The following is a 14,355-nucleotide window of genomic DNA, read 5'->3' on the forward strand; positions in this document are numbered from 1 at the left end:
CAACTTCCTCGAACTTCAGGCGATCTTCAACGCCCTCAAGGCTTTCGAGACTGTGCTATGCCGACAAGTCGTCCAGATTGCGTCAGACAACATACCAGCTGTCTTCTACATCAACAAACAGGGCGGCACAAAATCGCCACCTTTAGCACGTCTGTCGATGGCCATTTGGGACTGGTGCATACCGAGGGACATTATGCTTCTAGCAGTCCACCTCGCAGGGACCGACAACACTGAAGCAGACATGTTGAGCAGACATATGTCAACAACGCACGAATGGGAGATGGACAGACAAATATGCCAGGACCTCTTCCGTTTGTGGGGCTATCCGGACTTGGACTTGTTCGCCACTTGCGACAACAGAGTGCGTGCCCTATATTGTTCAAGGGCGGGCATAGGATCGGGATTGATGGGAGATGCCCTTATGATCCCCTGGTACAACATAGCCTTTTATGCATTTCCTCCAACGAAAGTGGTAGCGAAAATATCTCAAGAGAATGCCACGGGAATAATAATAACTCCATGGTGGCCAAGACAACCGTGGCTCGCCACCCTTCTTCGTCTATCCAAAGGAACGTTTCTTCACCTCCTGTCTATTCCTCAGCTATTAACGCAGCAAAACGGAGTGGTCCGACATCCAGATCTGACTGCCTTGAGGTTGACAGCATGGCGGATCACTTGAGTCATTCCACTGCGTCAGTACCGACGACATCCCAATCTCTAGCAGACTGTATTCACTCCACTGTACCGACGGCCCCTACGTCGGTTTCGACGGCAACCGCTTCGCTACCGACAACTGTTGACCAAGAAATTCAAGCGATTCTTACATCTGCTTTAAGACCGTCCACTCGTCGCTCTTATGCGGCCAAATGGAAGAGATTCTCCTCCTTTGCAGAACGCCATTCTTTTTCTCCTGGAATGGCCTCAGTTGACAATATTTTGCAATTTCTCCTGGAACTCTATCACTTGGGACTGAAATCGTCATCCATTAAAGTTTATGTAGCCGCCATTTCACACTATTGTGGTGCGCTTCAAGGGGTATCAGTTTTCTCTCAACCTCTGCTTTGATGTTTTCTTCGGGGGTTACAGAACCTACACCCTTCTACTCGCCCGCCTATGCCAACCTGGAGCCTTTCGGTCGTACTCCAAGCACTTACCAAACCTCCGTTTGAGCCACTGGCGACTGGCGACCTACGCCTGGTGTCCTGGAAAACAGCTTTCCTCATAGCGGTGACATCAGCTCGGAGAGCAAGCAACCTTTCTGCTCTCCATATAGACCCTCCATATCTTAATTTTCATAAGGAAAAGGTCGTTCTTCGTATGGATTCTTCCTTTCTTCCTAAAGTGGCTACACCATTCCACTTGAGTCAAGATATCGTTCTGCCAGCCTTCTTTCCAGCGCCGGCGAATCCAATAGAGCGGGCTCTGCACACACTTGATGTTCGCCGCTGCTTGGCTTTCTATCGCTCCCGTATGGAATCCTTCCATCGCATGAACAGACTCTTTGTTAAGTACTCCAAACATGACAAAGGACTCCCAGTCACACCTCAACGGCTGTCGCACTGGATCACCCAGACTATTGTCTTGGCCTATCAACTATCAAAAATAGACTTACCTGTTACCCCCAGGGGTCACTCCACACGAGCTGTTGCGACTTTGTCCGCCTTTGCCGCAGGGGTCCTGCTCCAAGATATCTGTAAAGCTGCAATGTGGGCAGGGCCATGCACTTTGGCCAAGCACTATCGGCTTGATGTGCATGCCAGGCAGGACTGCTCTTTTGGCAGGGTTGTTCTTTCGTCTGTTCTTCGCTGACGACACCTCCCTCCTCCGAGTTGGGTAACCTTGCTAATCACCCATATGTGTGATGCACAGAGGCCACGACGAAGAAAGGCAGGTTGCTTACCTGTAACTGATGTTCTTCGAGTGGCCATCTGTGCAGTCACACAACCCACCCACCGGCCCCACTCGGTGTCCATGAGTAGATACTGCTTTTCAGTACCATAGTGTAATTTGCATCGGTACTGATAGTATATGCTGGTGAGTGGATATTGTTCACGGTACCATACTATAATTTGTATCGGTACCATTGGGGTACAGTGCTGTTTGTCATTAATTTTATTCTTAACCTGTAGAGGGCGAACGTTCGGTCTTCAAGACTGAACAAAATGGCGGACACTCTGCTCTATTTATACCACGAAGGGGGAGCGGAACGGAGTTTTCCCACCAAAAACCGTTAGCTTTCTAATCTTCCGGCCTAGGCACTGCGCAGGCGCAGCACCCATATGTGTGATTGCACAGATGGCCACTCGAAGAACATCAGTTACAGGTAAGCAACCTGCCTTTATCCAGACAGGAGGGCTTTTCTTTTGTGAATCCTTTCTAAGCCTTTGAGTGTCAAAACTCTGGACAACTTAGTTATATCGTCATAACACTTTTTAATATAGAGTTGGGATGTAGTTCTCCACAGGGCTGCCTTTATCCCAGGATGCCCCTCTTAGAAAATGGCAACATCTTTCAGTTAGCACATTTGTAATTTTCAGATTTCTCACTTTGTAAAGAGTAAACTTCTTTTGAAATGCTGATAATATTCATTGGTTTGCTTTGTTTCATTCATTTGTGTTGCTTTGTTTGAATCCAATATAGACTTTGCCGAAGACCATTGGAAGGCTAAAGAAGCTGAATATACTGAATGTTGACAGGAACAAACTAGTATCTTTACCCAAAGAGGTAAGCAGTATCCCTTTGCCCTTTATATATGCTGGTTAAACTGAGTGGTATGTGAGGTGTTTAGTTTTCATTCAAATAGGATGGAATGGTTGCTAAACCTGAAATCAGTGGACCTCAGCTAGTGGAGGAAAGTAAAGCTACAGATGTGAGTAGCACGAATTACAAAAGTGTATGGCTGAAACTGGAACTCTAGCTTTACCGTCAAATGCATTGCAGCTAACATTTGTTGAGAAGTTAAGCCCAAATAATTAGACTTCACCTTCCATCCTTGGGCATTGCAGATATTAAAAGATGATAGCTTTTATTTATATAAAGTTCTCACTCTGCAAATGAAATATTGAAATATTTTCTAAGTTTCAAAAAAAGTTGAAGGCTAGTTCCTTTACCAGGGCAATCTTCTGGAATGCTAACTGCAGATAAATGCGTGGTACTCTCTCAGAATATCCTTCAAAATTCAGGTAATTATGAGTATTACTGGTGAGATATTCAGTTGTATATGTCTAAAATTACTATGCAAAAGTTCACCTCAGGCGCACAAGTTCTAAAATAGCAATGAAAGTTTGCAACCAATGGATTGCAGATGTCCATTTGCTCAGTCTGTAAAGGAACATCTTCAGTTGCTTGCTACCCCAGTGAGAATACAACTTCGTCAGAGTGCAGTACTGCAGGTGTTACTCTGGCATTCAGTGTTACTGGGGCAGGCTGCAGAGTGCATGTGTGTTTCTTCTCAGGTCGAACCCAAGCCCCAGAGTCCTGTGATCGATGGATATTCATTGCAGTTACCTGCCTGGGAATGCAATCCTGTTCTTTACTGTTGCTAGTGTAACAACACCAGCACCTGAAAGCTTGGTGTAACTTGAATATCCTTGCTGCATGCCTGTCTTCTATAGTCTCAAAGTTGCAGCTCTGGGAAATACCTTTCGTTTTAGCGTCTGTCATCTGAATTGCTTATGTATGCCTAAGCTAACAAATGTATTAGAACATAACTTCCATAGGTCACAGTTCCAGACTAGAAACCGTGTTAGTCGGTTACAGAGACTGCTAACCTGGTATAATTCATGTTAAAAAGCTGCTGCTGCTGTTGCTGCTGCTGCTGCTGCTGCTGCTTGTTATAATAGACTCAGTAGGTTGATGCAGTCATGCATTTCCACAAATGGAAGTGTTCCTTCTGTTGATGGAGATTCTTGCTCTAGGAAGGGTGGGGGAGCTGATTTTCTGGAGATGCCCTCTTTCCCCTATCCCACCCGTGCAAGCTGCTTCAAAAGGGCAATGGACTTCACAGAACAGCATGGGAGGATAGACCCAATAGCTCCAGGGTGAAGAAAGAAATGGCAAGAATTAGTCTCTAACTAACACCTGGACATGCTCCTAAATATGTCTCATTCTACGGTCTGTGGAGAAGCTCTGCCAGGCAGATTCAGTCTCCTTAGTTCTCTTTCATTCTGCTTTAATGCTGACTTGAAGCAGTTGGTGGAAAAGCTGTTAGCACACAGGCTTCTGGTGGTGATTTATTTTTCTGCCAATGTAGCTGTTTGATTGCTAACATTTGCTTTAAGCAAAATATGCACATGGCCTATAAATAAAAAAGCCACACATGGTGTGAAAGTCAAACGACAAAAAGAAAGCCAGTTTAGTGTGCTCAGAGACGAAAAGAAAGTGCAAGGATGAGAGAAGGGAGGTGTGGATATACATTTGGCAGGCTGAACCGTGGTGGCACTGGAAGTCAGTTTTCTTTGTCCTCATTGCCCGTAGTCTTCATCTCGGTCTTCATTGTTTAACTGAATAAATGCTGTATTGTTGTAAACATTCTCCCCCCCCCCTGTCTTATTAGCCTCTCCTTGCTTCTCAGGGTGAAGGAGACTTGTTGCTTTAATTAAGCACAAACTCCTATGAGCTTTCTGAACAGAGCAGTCCCTGAACTAGGAAGAGCACCAGCCCTAATTTTTTCTGCATACAGAATTATTGAAAAGGTAAAGGGACCCCTGCTGAGTTCAAACAAGTAACCCTAGATAAGAGCTCTCATGCTTTTCACTGAAGCTTTTGCTTCTCCATAATTGATCTGTCTAGATTGGCATTGTCAGCACTGACTGCCAGAGGCTGTTCAGGATTTCAGATGGGGCCATTCTGTACCTGGAATGTCCAGGGATTGAATCTGGAAGCGATTGCCTCCAAAACATGTGCTTTGCTACTGTGCTGCAGCCCTTCCTCAAGTACATTCCACTTCCTGTGATTTTAATCAAGTGTGCTTATTTCAAAGATGTTGGGCAACTTTGAGTATCTGGCCAATATGGTGCAATTCTATCTCTTGCAAATATGTTGGTAATGAAGTAGTGGAGGAGAACAGTTACTGAAAGCAAGGCAAATGATCTGCTGAATAAGTGGATAATGAGTTTATTCAAGAATTTTATTCCTCTGACTGTTATAAAGCTTCCAAGAACATTTTGCAGGAATAACAAATGCCTTCAGTAATAGTAATGGGGGGAAATGATGGTGTAGAGTCTGAAGATGGGGTGAAATGATAGGGTGACATTCTGAAGTAGTAAACACTGGAGTATATCAATTCAGTGGCAGTTGCATCCATAGTGACCCATCAGTTATGCTGCAGAAGACTACATTTTTGGTTTGGTTCGGTTTGGCATTAGATATGTGTGATGATTGTGGTAACTCTTGTTTTATTGAAAGCAATGTCTAAAACTGGAAATAAAATTAAACTATGGATGCTGAAGTGAAAGAATGTTTTCACTAACATACTGTGCATCACATGTTTGCCATGGTCTGATATCAAAATGTTTTTTCTCCTGGTGAGATTTAACCTCTCTTTGTGCCTGTTTGCATTTTATGCATTTATAAGGGACTTCCCTCCCTGCAGTGAATTCAGACTATGATTATATAGATCCTCCCTGTTATTTTCATGTGAAAGCGAAACATCAAATGTACATTCTAGAATCTTCAGAACTAGCTGGTACATGACATTGGCTATTGTGTTATAGTGCAGACATAATTGTGTTGTTGAGAGGAAATATTCCTAGATAACGCTGTGTAAAACTTGAACATCCATCTATGAAACGGATGTTAAAAAGATTTAAAAATATTATTCAACATAGCAAAAACCTAGAACTTGTAACTCCCTTCTTCCTACCCTTTTCATCCAAGGCCAAAATTCAAATCGGTGAGTGCTACATTAGTGTGCATGAAGCATGTCTAGTTTTCCTTATTACTTGAGGGTAGTTTTCCAGTTTATTGGGCTGTAGAGGATGTAGCAGTGAAGTACAGCAGAAGCATCACTTGGAGTGCAATCTGATGCATGGTGGCTGGGGAATGCTGGGAGGTGCAGAAGGTGTTTTCAGTCCAGATGTACATAGGATTGCACCCTGAATGTCACAGCCCAGGCCAGGAACCTACCTGCTTCTGTCCAGAAATTTCGCAAACACCTGACCCTGCTTTCTTTGTGTGCCACATGTGCTACAGATGGGTCGCTCGTGTTCTGAACTCCTTCTGTAAATCCTTCCATTCAATTTCAACCTTAGATATTCACACACACACAGTGATGTCTCTCTTCCATCTTAAGTATTATTCATTATGTCATAAGTGGCTGTTCAGAGCTTGAAATCCCATCTGCTAGTGGTGAACGGTGTGTCTGGTGTTACATAAACTAGCTATTCAGGCTGTTCTGCAGCTAATCATAGCCATCAGTACCACCTACAGAAATATGACAAAGTGAGCTGCCAAATGTAATAAGGAGAACCTCCATTGTAAGTGTTGGGACAGAACCCTGACAAAATTCTGACAGGTGAGAGCAAAGGCAGTGGGTTTAGGCTGCCTTAATTGCAAAAGGGTTTGAGATGGGGGAATGAGTGGGTGGATTTCAACAGGCAGCCTCATGCAGGCAGGTTGGTTTGATGCAGTAATGGTCAGGTGCTCTGATTCTTACCTATTTGAGTTCTCTTTAGGAAGTAAGAACTGATTCACAAACAAATGTACAGTTCTTTATTTCATCACTCTGTTCAGCATTTTGCGTGAGGCAGCCTCTTTTCCTATGGGTATTTCTGAGGTGATGTGCACTGATTAAAAAGTTGTAGCACTTGATCTGTAGAGGCTGATTTATCATATCCAAGTCATCACTTTGTGTTGCTGTTAGTAAGAGGGGAAATGTGTACCTATGTAAATGTAAATATGACACTATGCTGCTCTATTATCACATTGTTTTCTTGTTCCTTCTTCTATTAACAGATAACACTATCAAGGCCAAAAAATGGTCTAGCATATCTCCTTCTGTGTTAAAAAAGATCAGGCAGTTGTGCTGCAGAATTAAAAGTGCACTAAGTCTGTAATACCTGGTTTAGGATAGGGGCAAGGCAGGGATTAAAATGAAAAGGCTAGTTTCTGTGGTGGCAGGAGAAAGCCACATGCTAAGCTTCTCAACCATAAAATAAAGCAAATGACTTCCTTCCTAAAATTTGGAACAATGCAGAACACAATGAATGAATGCCGATTCTTAGGTCTCCTAACTTTGGCATCTGTTAAAATGTATTTGCATAAGATATTTCACTCGCATAGCTTGTAGAATTTTAAGAATTAAACACTCACACATGTGCACACACAACAAACACATGGCGTAGTAGCGAGCATTGTCCACAAATGGCAAGACAGAGTTTTCCTGAGACACTGAAGAGCATAAGCTCGGAACTTGAGCACCTGAAATGCAACATAAAATGCGCAAATGAACACAGTGTTCCTCAGTCAGGTAAAGCATCTGGGTAGAACAGGGACATTTTTAAAGTCCATATATACCACAGTAGCATTCAGATTCAAATGTCTGGTTCTCTTGACTTTTCTTCCCCTGCCTTTCATTGTTTTTCCCTCATTGTATGCGATCTCTATCTAATCTATTTATTTAATGAAACTAAAAATGTTTGTTTCCAAATATACAGTTTCTATGACTAATGGAAGTTTCATCAATACAATATAAAATGGGTGGCTGGCTGCCAGTTATCCCACAGAAAAGCTGAGAGAAGTATTCTGGGTTTGTATTATGGCACAGATATTGCAGATTTTCAAAACATGCATGCTCTTTAGTATTTGTAACCACTCCCACTCCCCCCTGTCTTTTGTCACTTAGTCCTTTTAGACCTTATTTTACAGGATTTTCAGGATAAAAAAGACTCCCTGCATCACTTTGAGATCCAGGGAACAACCAATGCATGTTTAGACAGAAAAAAATTCTTACAAATCCCAGCATTCTTCCAGTCAGCCATGCTGACTGTGCCACCTGGAAATTGTGGGACTTTCTTCTGCCAAGCATGCATAGGATTGCACTCCGAAATAATTTTGCCGATTATCATTGTGTTCGTTAATTGTTTTATGTAGATATATGCTTTTGCAAACTATCTTAACCCTTGTTCATGGCTGTTTTCCCCTTCACAAACTTCAAAATATTCTGGCAGCAAGGTGAATCCTTACTAGAAAACATTTTGATTTATTGTGGTTTATCTTAAGATAGTCAAAGAACATGTTTCAAGAACATGTGGGCTCAAGGTATAATTCGACTTTAAAAGAAGCTCCGAGCCCTCACCCCTTAAAATGCCCAGGGATGCACCTAACACTTACAGGCAAAGTTTATGCATAGCAGAGTCAAAATTTTGTTACACTTGTGTTTTGTTCATCCTCGAGGAACTCTATTTTTCAGAACAGACATACTTATTTTTAAAAAGGATTGAAGGAATGTGTAATGCTGTCAGTTCAGAGTTGATGACTTATTTGTTTTGATTGGAGCCTGCATCTTCACTTAATAACTTGGTCATAGCTGCATGACCATTACATTTACATTTTAAATGTAAATATGACATACATTCAGAGTGCACCTTTTGCCTTATCTGGCCTTTTCTGGTTCTTGGATAACCATCTTGCATATAAAAACTAATTGCAATGTGCCCACATGTTACCTGATCGAATCCTTCCTGTGATCAAATTGGGTTGGATTCAATACTGGTCCATTGCTAGCAGAAACTAGTAGATGATTAGTAGAAGCCCTTTGCACACATCCCATATTTACTCCAGAGGGTAGGGGGACCCTCCAGAGCAGATTTGGGGCATGTGGCTGGGGTGGGGACTACAAACACAAGAGAGGACAGGGAATTCTTTTATGCAAGGGAATGCTCACTCATGTGGCATCGATCGGATCCGCTCAGACTGGGTGGCAAACATAGTAGTACTTGGTAAACTCACTGCAAGATGCATCTAACCACATGGGGAGTTGGTTGCCTTACCTGACCCTATAGTAGGGGAACATATTTTATCATGGCTATATTACCCCACATTTTCCATTGGGTGCAGAGAAATGGCAATTTTAACACATACGACACTTGGTTTTCCATGTGATTTCCTGCAGTGAATTTACAGGTGGCCCCAATGTGGCCATAGTGGTCCGTTTCCCAGGCAAATATCCAATATCAAATTGCTCAAGGCTGCTGATCCATGTTGGGCTAGCTAGTGACCAGCTTTGCCTAAGTAAACATAAGTTTAGTGGAAATGTTGAGCTCTCTGGTGGGGGGAAAATGGTCTCTTGGGATGTGTGCGCGCGTGTGTGAATGGCACTGTCCAGTCTGCATAAATAATAGTGTGCGTTACAACCAAACAACTGTCTCTTGTGTTTTTCTTAATTGTTAGCTGCTTGGAAAATTGAGTCAGGTAAACTCTTGTAACCTTGTAAGTATTGTTCAGTCCAAAGTCGCACCAGTGCCTTTCATCCGACTGCTTTCAATGCATGATGATTCAACCTGGCTGGCTACACCACTGCACTTTCATTACCCCCAAAGTCTGGGATTTTCCAGCGTAAGGGGTGGGATGCTCTCAGGAAGGCTGCATGGCCAACACTCATTCTTGCTTATGTTCTTGAAACAGAATTGTTCAATGCAAATATTCCTTGTGTACCACAGGGCATCATTTGCCAGCTCATCTAGCATTCACTAACCAGAATAATTGTTCTCAGTTTTTCATTTGAGAGATGCACCAATTAGGCAGACAATGGATACTTTTGTTAAAGCACCTCATACCCTGTGAAATTGTCAGAGCACTTACAAAGTTTTTACTGCATGGTTTCTCACTCCTTGGAAGGGCCTGAAGCTTAAAAATACAGTATATAATCATCTTGCTCATGCTTTCACTACCAGTTCCTTGCATGAAAATAGGAAAGTGTGCCTGTTACTTATGGAAGGGAATATGGTGAAAATATTTATGTTGGCAGAAATTTTACAGAGCAAAGTGGAATGAAAAGGATAGTTTGGGGGGAGGGGAGTGAAAAGGGTTGCAGTTATAAAAGGGAAAAGAATATGAAAATTAGCTTCAACCAAAATTGAGCACACTCCAGTAGCTAGGCTAGTACTTAATGAGTCATTCGAAACTGTATTTTTAGACTTTCAACCAAGGCTGAGGAGGGGCTTTCAAGCAGCTTGTTGATACAAGCATTGTACTCGTCATCCAGCAGGACCGTTCCTTTTATGCCAGCAGTTGGTATTTGTGGTAGCAACTGTCTAGCCTTTTTGAACTTCTGAAAAAAGAAACATCATCCAGATAGTGGAACAGATTTTCTATGAATATAGAGAGGCATGCATTATTGAAGTCCGTTATCATAGAAGGTCTTGGAATGAATTTTTGATTTGAACTAAACCTGAGTGTTTGATCCTTGAGTTCAAGGTGATGGTGTTAGCTACATTAATTTCAGGTGAAATTGCAGCAGTGGATAAGAGGAAATGGGAAACTTGATATGTTAAATTGATAAGATTTGTTCACCAATCCCAGAGATATTCACTGGGGGAAAAAAGACCTTATGCATTTCCATTATTCTTACTCAATTTATTTCTATGTTAGAATAAATATGTCTAGGATTGATTACTTAGAAATAGTGGTTATGAATCTAGACAACTTAGGAAGCACACAATAGAGTCCTTTCCTTTCCTTTCCTTTCCTTTCCTTTCCTTTCCTTTCCTTTCCTTTCTGTAGAAAAAGGGAATCCATTGCTTACAGTTGAGCAGTTGAGTTACACTTTGGAGATCATGTAAATTGTTGATTTTTGGAGTAAGAGGTGTCTGACAGTGCACTCTTGCTCAAATAACACAAATTGAACTCAGTTTATGTCATTTGTATGGATAGGAGATTGTTTGTTTGTTTGTTTGTTTGTTTATATATACTTTGAGACTACCGTAGTCTCAAGGCGGCTTACAATAAATTCAGTACTTGCCGTGTAGCAAACTCTCAGGTGCTTGTCTGGTACAAGCCACTGACATGCAAGTAAGCTGGCAATCAGTGCTTTCAACATTGCATCTTGCCTTGGGTAAGTCAGTTTGCCCATTCTTACTCAGCTTTGAAGAAATCAAGAAAAGTAACATTTATTTATTTATTTATTTATTTATTTATTTGATTTGATTTGATTTGATTTGTATCTTATCCACTATCAAATGGTCTTGGGACCGTTAAAAGCAATAACAACACAGTCAAAACAGCAGTAAAGTCATCTACAGTGCAATCCTATGCTTGTCCATTTATTTATTTAAGGGTTATGGTTTGCCATGCTAATTACTTCTAGCTGTCTCTAGTAACTTAAATTAGAAGGTCAAATTCACATTACCTTTAATATATCTTATTAGGAAGCACTTATGTCCATCTTTCTTACTCAGAAGCAACCAAGGGGAAGCTGATCTGAATTAGGACCTTAGCATGAGGGGGTAGGCAGACATTAACCCTTTTCCCCCCACTGTGGTCCCAGTTTGTATCTGCCTTCAGCAGCTGCATTTTCATAGGGAGAAAAGCCTGACATTTGTATAGCTTTGACACTGAGAAGACATTAGAATACAATTCCCTGGACTACCCCTTAGCAGAATGAGTTGTTGCACAAACTGACTGCTAAGGCCTAATAACTTCTTGGGGTTTGGTAAGTGAATACTATTAGTCTCTCACATTGTATGTTTTACATACATAGTAAAACTGTATCAACACCAATAAGGCAATCTCCTTTTTTCCCTCCATAAAACAGATTGGTGGATGTTGCAATCTAAATGTTTTTTCAGTACGAGACAACCGGTTATCTAGGATTCCTCCTGAATTATCCCAAGCCACAGAACTTCACGTCCTAGATGTAGCTGGAAACAGGCAAGTATTCATTTTTATCATACATCCAAAAGAGTTTTGTGATGCCTCTTTGTGGAATTTTGCAGCTTCATTAACCTTCTTACATTTGGTAGTGACAGTGAGAAGACTTTGAGATGGTGTTAAGGTTAATGCTAGCAAAGCAATCCAAGCTTATTTATTCTAAGATTTGCCAAAGCCCTGCAGAATAGTAGTACCCAATCTGTAATGAAGTTGATGCTTTAACAGCAAAGAACCCAGGCATCATAGGCTACAGTCCTGCCTGGGAAGGATGCCATAGGCAACCTGGTGCTTTCTGGGTGTTTCAGCCTACCACCCCATCAGCCTTAGTCTGCATGGCCAGAGGGCAGGGATTCTGAAACACCTGCAGTGTCCTAGACTGTCTATTTGTGATAACAGCAGCTCTTCCTTCCTGCTGGCAGAGAAGGACATTTGTTATTGCAAGTATCCCCTTTGAAAACAAGGAAATCGCTGCAGTCCATGCAACATTCATGCACTACCAGTGATAGCAGCAAAAGGGGAGCAGGTATAGGGGAACCTCAGGATCCAAAGTCCTCCTCTTAGATGTGGTGCTAAGAGGAATTATGGCAGCCCTGAATTAGGCATACTTCATTTTCTCCCCATTGCTACTAGTGTGAGTGGAACTCTTGAAAAATAAAAAAGCTGCCAGAAAAGAAAACAAATGGGAAAAGGCCACCCTCCCACCTTCTGCTTTGCTGCCATGAGGAGATTTGATGTGTCTTCTACCTCTGCTTCTTCCTCCTCTCAGATTGTCCTGTCAATGTCATTTAAGTTCAGACTCCCTTTATGAAAAAAGTAATATCAATAATACTTAAAATCTCTTTACCTTGGGTGTTGCATTAATATAAAGCAGCTGTTGTGATATGAGTCTTCATAGTGTTGGGTGGAGTTATTTGGATTATCAATACATTGGTTTGTATAAGGGCATAAGAAAACCTTTGCTGGCTCACACCAGTGGTTCATCTAGTCCAGCATTCTGTACATATGGTGGTATCTCAAGCAAGACGGTCAGGCAGAGTCTTGTAGCCAGGCTCCTCAGCAGCTGGGGTGTGAAGGCCTGCCACCTCTGGTAAAGGCACTGTGAGCCTCCTTTTTCAGGTAAGGCTACCAGAATTGTACACAATATTCTAAGTGTGGTCGCACCAAGGATTTGTATAAGAGAAGTAAGATCTCTAATAATTTTATTTTCTGTTCCATTCTAATTACCGTGTTTCCCCAAAAATAAGGCTGGGTCTTATATTAATTTTTGCTCCAAAAGACACACTAGGGCTCATTTTCAGGTGATGTCTTATTTTTTCATGTACAACGATCTACATTTATTCAAATACAGTAATTCCATCTTCTTCTGGATATTGTCATAACTCTCCAAACCCAGAATTGTGTTGCAACAGACATACTAAATGCGTCTGTCTGGCTGATAGTCTTAACTGGGGCTTATTTTTGGGGTAGGGCTTATATTACAAGCATCCTGAAAAATCATGCTTGGGCTTATTTTTCAGTTAGGTCTTATTTTCGGGGATACAGTGTATGCCTAATGTGGAGTTTGCCTTTTTCACAGTGGCTGCATGCTGAGCTGACATTTTCATTGAGCCGTCCACCACCGCCCCAAGGTCCCTTTCAGGCTCAGTCACTTTCTACATTCTCATTCACTTAAATCCAACTTAAGATTGAGACATAAAACACATTTCTCTCTAGCCTACTTTAATACCAGTTCTCACCACAATAACAATATTGTATGCCATATGAAGTGGGTCTCACTTAAAAGGGAAAAATAAGCCCTTCTTCATTAGCACTTCTGCAGACAAGTACAGCTTTCAGCAGTAAGCATTGGACTTGCATAAATTCCAGGCAGGGCACATAAAAGTTTCTTATATATCTGCCTTCATAGAATGAATGATCCATAAAGCTAAATGGGAATTTATGTAAAATGCTGTAAAATATGTAAGAAGTTCAAAATTTCAGTGAGGCTACAAGAGAGATCATTACCTAAGGCATCTGCAGAAAGGAGAAAGAGTAGGATTTTTACACTGAAACGCTTTATTCTTTTTCTGGACAGGTATTCATGTTAATCTGCAACAAAGATTCCTGTTGAAAAATTTTGTTTCTTTCCTTTCTTCTATAGAGCTTTTTAAAAATTTCTAGAACTTTTCCTTGTTTTCTCTTCTAGGTTGCTACATCTTCCCATGTCACTCACTAGCTTGAAGCTGAAAGCACTGTGGCTGTCTGATAACCAGTCCCAGCCTCTGCTGACATTCCAGACAGACACAGATCCCGAAATAGGAGAAAAGATTTTAACATGTGTTTTACTTCCTCAAATGCCTTCTGAGCCTGGTTGCCAAGGTAAATATATTTGGAGATCATTTTCACGTGAAACAAGATGGTTTCAGACAGGGTAATGAGAAAAACAAACTAAAAACAAATTGCCTGCATAGTAGGATTGTACAAAATATTTTAAATGTATAAGCTATT

The 14,355-nt window shown here is 41.5% G+C and overlaps 1 protein-coding gene across 2 annotated transcripts in view; it reads left to right on the forward strand.

The window, feature by feature from the left end:
* Positions 1-14,355, forward strand: part of LRRC1 (leucine rich repeat containing 1) — a 94,430-nt gene that overhangs the window by 72,393 nt on the left and 7,682 nt on the right. For both annotated transcript variants that reach the window (XM_044421535.1, XM_044421536.1), the window contains exons 10-12: positions 2,641-2,724; positions 11,753-11,868; positions 14,054-14,226. In XM_044421535.1, coding sequence (XP_044277470.1) covers positions 2,641-2,724; positions 11,753-11,868; positions 14,054-14,226 — 373 coding nt within the window. The remainder of the gene's footprint in view (positions 1-2,640; positions 2,725-11,752; positions 11,869-14,053; positions 14,227-14,355) is intronic.

Source organism: Varanus komodoensis, unplaced genomic scaffold (assembly GCF_004798865.1).
Source record: "Varanus komodoensis strain SLA01 unplaced genomic scaffold, ASM479886v1 scaffold12, whole genome shotgun sequence".
Classification (NCBI taxonomy): Eukaryota; Metazoa; Chordata; class Lepidosauria; order Squamata; family Varanidae; genus Varanus; species Varanus komodoensis.